This window comes from Daucus carota, chromosome 3 (assembly GCF_001625215.2).
Source record: "Daucus carota subsp. sativus chromosome 3, DH1 v3.0, whole genome shotgun sequence".
NCBI classification, from domain to species: domain Eukaryota; kingdom Viridiplantae; phylum Streptophyta; class Magnoliopsida; order Apiales; family Apiaceae; genus Daucus; species Daucus carota.
Window position 1 is genome coordinate 2,010,084 of NC_030383.2, and position 7,021 is coordinate 2,017,104.

Genomic DNA, 7,021 nt, shown 5'->3' on the forward strand with positions numbered 1-7,021 from the left:
TTACTAAAGTGTTTGGATATAAATTGATTATAAGTGTTAGAAGAAGCTAAAATCCCAAAATAAGTTAGGTTTTCTAGTTTTTTTTTTTTGAGCTTTTAAGTTTCAATATAAGTACTTCTCCAAACTTGCCAAACATTTCCATTTAAGCAGAAGTGAATTTTAATGTCAAAAAAGTTGAGAAGTCCTTTGCCAAACACCCGCTAAATGATCGTACACAAGTAACACAACCATGAAATTACTTTGTTCCATCGGTGTACATCTTCCTGCTTATTCGCAAATTGCAACAATTGATTTGCGGAGATCTATATTCCCTGTCCTACCAATGTCAGTGAGTCACGTTTGAATAATAGTGGAAGGTGGATTCATTATTATTCGAATATGATTAAAGACAGGGACTCATGTTATGTTAACCTGTCCTTCCATTGCTGCCATTTACCACATGAGATTGCGATTTCTTGTTTATTCCTCTGAATTTTTATTTAATATTAAATATATATGGTGACCAATCAATTTTCTCTAGATAAATGTCATAATGAAACGACGTGTAACATCTCCCGTCGTTTTTATGGAAGTAGTTAACTTGTTAATAATATGGGATTTTCTATGGTGTGTCCAAGGGCACACAATAATCCCTAAGAGCATCTCCAATCATGAAGATCCCTTAACTAAAATCTTAGTTGTCATACCAAAAATAAAAGTTATAGTTAATGGCTTCAATAATTCACGCTCCAACCACCCCCACCTGTTATCTATAATTATAGTCAACCTTCTATGGATGACTATATTTGTCGATCCGCTACAGGTCTGTAAGAAAATCTATAGGAAGATTACACATCACTTATTACCATATTAAAGTGATATATTCTATTTATAACAATCCAAAATATTAATAACATACTATTTTTAAATTATAGCCAATCAATATAGCCAATACCATCGAAGCAAAATGTCTTACAGGTTCGGCAAATTTTACATAATCTCTTACATGTCCAATTTAGCCAACCATTATAGCCAACGCCGTTGGAGATGCTCTAACTCCAATAAAAATAGCTTCTTTTGATTGGTGGATGGTAATTATTGATAATGGCCCCCTGCATTCACATCAACTCCACCTATCAGAATAGGCCATTTTTATAGAATTTAGTGATTCTTGTGTGTCCTTGGGCACACATTAGAAAAACTGTAATAATATAAGTCCACAATTATATCAGTAGTGGTGTTTTAATAATAATAATTTATTGAAATTTGGATAAAAAAAAATTTAAGTAAAAAAAATAATTAAGTGAAAATTTATTGATACGAACAAAATCAACTTGGTTAGTACAAGAAATTCGTTAAATTTCATATATATAAATATATACATACATTAAAATAAATATTAATAAAATTTAAGATACGAATAATGGTGAACACTATTATGTAATTATTTGTCAGAAACTGGAAATTAAGAATTTGGAATACACTATTTTTATAAGGGCTTAGCCGAGTCGGGAAAAGAAAAACTGGGTTAATTAGCTAATTTCTTTGTTATATATGTAGGTTATAAGTTATTGGTCAGGTTCGAGATGAAACCACATTATACTTAGAATTTAGACCCTACAAAGTACCATTAGATTTAAATAAGATGTGTGGTTAAAATTATTACTGGTATTAATCACATGTTATATATTTATGTGACATTTATATATATGCATATTTAATAAATGAGAGTTAATAATCACATTTATTACTTTTCATGATCAATACAAATCTTAATTAAATTTTATGTATATAAATCTTTATAAGAAAATTAAATATATCAAATATTTAGTTTTCATACATGAAAATACATAACAAATTTGTGCGATTTAATGATATGCGTGTAAATGTATAACAAATTTACGTGATGCTGTTGTAGCACTTGTACTAATATAAAAGATGGTGTTATAATGCAATATTTTTCTAAAAAAAAATAGAAATACTACTATAGTACGTCAAATATCATACTTATATTATTTAATAATTATACCGATACTATTGCAATACATAATTTTCTTTAAAAAAATATAAAAATACTGCAGTAGTACATCAAATACTAATATAAAAGATTGTGTTATAATGCAATATTTTTCTAAAAAACAGAAATACAGCTATAGTACGTCAAATATCATACTTATATTATTTAATAATTATATCAATACTATTGCAACACATATTTTTTTTAAAAATAAATAAAAGTGCTGCTATAGTACATCAAATATCAAACTTATATTATTTAATAATTATACCAATACTACTGCGGTACATTGAAAATATAATATCAATACACCAGCTATTTAATTATAGAAGATAAATTTAAATTTTGCCACATATAATTATTGAAATTAATGCATGCATTAATTACATACAATCATATATAAAAGACAAAAGCACATAACCAATTTTAAATGTGTTATTTGATTTTGGCTATTAGTTTAATCGGAATCTAACTGGTTCTAATCTGAACTTCTCCGTATAAGTTGTAACAAGCTTGGAAAGCTTGTTTATCCAAACATACAAGTAAGCATGATTTTTGACCTTAAGAAGTTTGAAATTTGCTTATGTTAAATACCTACTCAATATAAGTAATTTCCAAATTACAACTTGGAGGTTCGTATAGTGTTTTAGTTTATCGAATTTATTTTAATAAATTTCTACTTTTCTTTCAATCAAAATATTACAAGTTTGTTTGTGTTGTACAAGTCACATGACTCGGTCTCGTACTCGTTACATTTTCAGAGGACAAATCCAAACGAGTAGTAGAGGATCGGGTGAAAAATCGAGTTTGACCAAATTCAGCAAAACTCAAGTTGACTCAGTTTAATTTTTAAATGTTACTTTTGTCATATAATAAAGCCACCCAATGATAAAACTATATCGATATTATTAAAAATTCGAATTTGAATAGGAATTCGGATCAATCGAAAATATTGAGAAAATAAAAATGGTGAAGTCCATGAATGGCGGACCTTGAGCCAACAGGCCCAGCACAATAAATGAACAGACAACAAAAATTAGCTATCTTTTTCACGTGCTCTCTCCAACTCAGATACTCTCTTCTTCCACGTGTTCTCATCATCTCCTTCTTCCCCATCTTCTCTCCTTTCCCAAACTCATTCTCTCCCAACCTCTACACACACCTATACACACACACAGCGACTCTCACATCTCCGGTTAATCGGAAAACATGGAATCCGATATCCAGACGAAGTTCACTTACCTCGGAAGAACTTTCAACTCGCTCAACATCGGCGACTCGTCCGCCGCTTTCAGCGACTGCAACAGCGACCGGTCCGGCGAGTTCTCCACGACGTCGACGCAGAGTCGGCGGCTGCTGACGGCGACGTTGGCGGGGAACTCCGATGATTACGTGATAGAGCAGCTGGTTTCTGATCTGCAGTCGAGCTCGGTTGATGATCAGAAGATGGCGGCGATGGAGCTGAGGCTGTTGGCGAAGAATAAGCCGGAGAATCGGATTAAAATCGCGCAGGCCGGCGCGATAAAGCCGCTGATATCGCTTATTTCGTCAATTGATCCTCAATTACAAGAGTACGGAGTGACGGCGATACTGAATTTATCGCTGTGCGATGAGAATAAGGAGCTGATTGCGTCGGCCGGCGCGATTAGGCCGTTAGTGAAGGCGTTGAGGATCGGGAATTCGACGGCGAAGGAGAACGCGGCTTGCGCTTTGTTGCGGTTATCGCAGATTGAGGAGAATAAGGTTGCGATCGGACGGTCAGGAGCGATTCAGCTGCTCGTTAGCCTTCTGGAGACGGGGAATTTGAGAGGGAAGAAGGACGCGTCGACTGCGTTGTATTCGTTGTGTTCGGTTAAGGAGAATAAGATTAGAGCGGTGGAGGCGGGGATTATGAAGCCGTTGGTGGAGTTGATGGCGGATTTTGGGTCGAATATGGTTGATAAGTCGGGGTTTGTGTTGAGTTTGTTGGTGAGTGTGGCGGAGGCGAGGGTTGCAGTGGTGGAGGAAGGGGGAATTCCGGTGTTGGTTGAGATTGTGGAGGTTGGATCGCAGAGGCAGAAGGAGATTGCGGCTGCGATTTTGTTGAAGTTGTGTGAGGATAGCTCGGTGTATCGGACAATGGTGGCGAGGGAAGGTGCTATACCTCCTTTGATTGCGTTGTCACAATCCGGTACTAGTCGGGCTAAAGAGAAGGTAAATTTAATTAGTTATTTACTTTTGTCATATTATGCTGCAATTTCAATTTCGATTTATGATCATTTTATGCAATTGAATTTATGCCTATTAGATTGACACAGTATAGGTATATTGTTGTGAGATCAATGTATAGATCGATTCAGTATACTTATAATACATTAGTTAGATTGATTTCGTTACTTTAAACGTAGAATTCAGAGAGATTTGTCAAGCCATTTGAATACCCATATTAGCAATATGTAATTCTGGGTGAAATGGGAGCCATCATGTTGCCAGAGTGCTAGTAAAATCTATACACTTCTGACATTTCTAATTTTTCTTAGTCAGTGGAAGTGGTCAATAGAAATCTTCTTAAAATGTCACACCCATGGTGGTCAATAAAAATGTTCAATAACAAAAAAGAATTATTAGTCACACTCATGGTGGTGAAAAGATATATTAGATAACGAAGACTTTAATATTCATCCTCTTGACTTTACTGACTCGACCTTACAGCTTCTTACCATATTACCCATAGCAGAAGGTATGTCCTTACAGGATAGCAATATGCATGTAACTTAACAAAATTAAATAAATAAAACAATATGGCATGAAGAAGTTTGAAACTTAATTGCCAGTCCCTTCTGCTACTTAGAAAAGCTATTACCAAAGAGAAGTTAGGGCGAAGACTTTTTAATCACAAGATGATGATGCCTTGATACAGTTCCACAATTCAGAACATTGGCCCAAGATACAAAATAAATGAGCATGGGAGACTTGCATGTCATATGTTTCTTTTTACTGCTTTGGGGATCTCTCGAATACTTATGTGGGAGATGCGTATATCTCGATTATACATGAGTGAGATGCGTATCTCCATGCAGTGTTCTTCTTCTTCTTTTTAACTCTTTACCGTATTGGTATAGGATGTGATATTCTGAATTCTTCCGTCGAACTTGTGCTATTGTCGTTGCCGCTTGTTTAAATTGTAGTATATGCTATTCAAGACATTTCTGATAGACGAAGTGGTCTACAAGAACAGGGGATACCAATTAATATGATTTTGTAAAAGGATCAGTGTTGAGAAATACTAATTTTGGTATGGTGTCACTAACCATGATTTGATTTGTAAAAAAATCTCTGTTGAAAAATGCTATTTGTGGTATGGTGTCACTAACCATGATATGTTATGTTAGGCTAAATATTACTTTACCTAGATATTAAAATGTGCATGTAAGTTGATCTAGAATATTTAACTACATTTATCAGCTGGTGGCCACCGAAGAAGTCGCAACAAGGTGAACTAGTGGCATTTGTTTATTGCCCATCTTACGGAGTGACTTGAGTAATTATAAATAGTTTCTTTTTGTATGGAGAATATAAAATTGCATTAGAATCTTCACGTCGTGTTTAAAATGTTTTGTACTAATCTGGAACAAGTTTATTCCTTCACCAAGTTAATTGGGCACCATAAAGAGTGCAGGTTTTCTTTGGAGTCTACCAGTTGGAATATTAATATGTTCCTTTTTATCTTATACAACCCTTTACCCAACAAACAAGTTAACCCAGCCTTTCACTTTGCTAATAGATTATTCTTTTCTTTTACTTGTTTTATTAAATTTGTTTATTAATTAATATGGTTGTGCTGATTGAGTAAAAGACGGGGGAGTCCCTGATGTGTGCAAATTTTGTCTTATGTACAGGCGGAAACACTGGTTGAACTTCTACGCCGACCAAGATCCGGTAACACAGCTGCCAGGACGTCAGATGTTTCAGATTAATCAAATGCTTCGCGTGATATATTCTAATTGAACCCTACATCCACCACACAATAGACAAACAGGAAGAAAACAAAAGTTAAAAAGAAATTCAAATCTCAGGCAAAAAAAGAAGTTAAGGAGAGACATCAATTTAGAATATGGTTTTGTATATATACATATATTGTAGTATTAGTGCAAGGAGCTTTGTAAATTGATCGAGACAATCAGGTTCCGGTTGTGCATGTTTGATTTTGGAGAGAGCTCGGGGTTCAGAGTTTTGATGTACTGTTGTTGATCCGTTAAAGGTACGTCTGTTATCCAGAGTTTAAAGTGTGTTTTGCGAGTTTGCCTATAATCCGAGTAGAAGGAGAGTTCAGAACAAGTAGACTGGTTGGAACTCAGCCGGAGATGGCTATGCTTATCGCTCACTTGCAGAATAACCTCGGCTTGTGTAGTGTGTCCAATGTAATAAATTTACGAAGAAAATGTATGGTGGTTCGACAAAGCATCATGTTTAATAGATGAGAATTGAGACGTGCAATGTAGACTTTGTAAGAGACAAACAACTGTAATGTCAATGTACATTTACAAGTCTTTGGCCCTCAGTTTTGGCCTCTGGGGACACCTTACTCTTAATGAAAGAAACAGAGGCATGAGATGATTGCTTGTCGTACATAATATTATAGGCATTTTACAACAGAGCCATGTGAGATCAATTGGTTAGGTACTTTGAATTCAGTTTCGCTGTACGGTACGATGTTATTTTCTTTTAAATGGACAGATCGCTTGAATTTGGACTATTCCCATCAGTGATGATCTTTTTGCTAAATTCATATTTGATCTTAATCTTAAGATCTCAAATGAATAGTTCAAATTGTAGATGATCCCACTCCGCGTCAAAAAAAAAAATTCATGCGTTTTCTTATTAAATCGAAGACGTCTTTTTAATAAACCGAATCATTTCATTTGTACCACTAAGAGCATGTTATATACTCCTCCGTCGCCTTTTATATGTCCCTATTTGACTTTTGACCAGTCAAATTGATCAAATTTTGACTAAACATTACAAATTATCTCTTCATTATTTTTG

The 7,021-nt window shown here is 34.6% G+C and overlaps 1 protein-coding gene across 1 annotated transcript; it reads left to right on the forward strand.

Moving 5' to 3' along the window:
• Positions 1 to 3,201: 3,201 nt before the first annotated feature.
• LOC108210785 (U-box domain-containing protein 4) lies at positions 3,202 to 6,609 on the forward strand. The gene is made up of 2 exons (XM_017382199.2): positions 3,202 to 4,189; positions 5,875 to 6,609. The coding sequence occupies exons 1-2, from the start codon at positions 3,206 to 3,208 to the stop codon at positions 5,950 to 5,952; spliced, it is 1,062 nt and encodes a 353-aa protein (XP_017237688.1). The 5' UTR covers positions 3,202 to 3,205; the 3' UTR covers positions 5,953 to 6,609.
• The last annotated feature ends 412 nt before the right edge of the window (positions 6,610 to 7,021 follow it).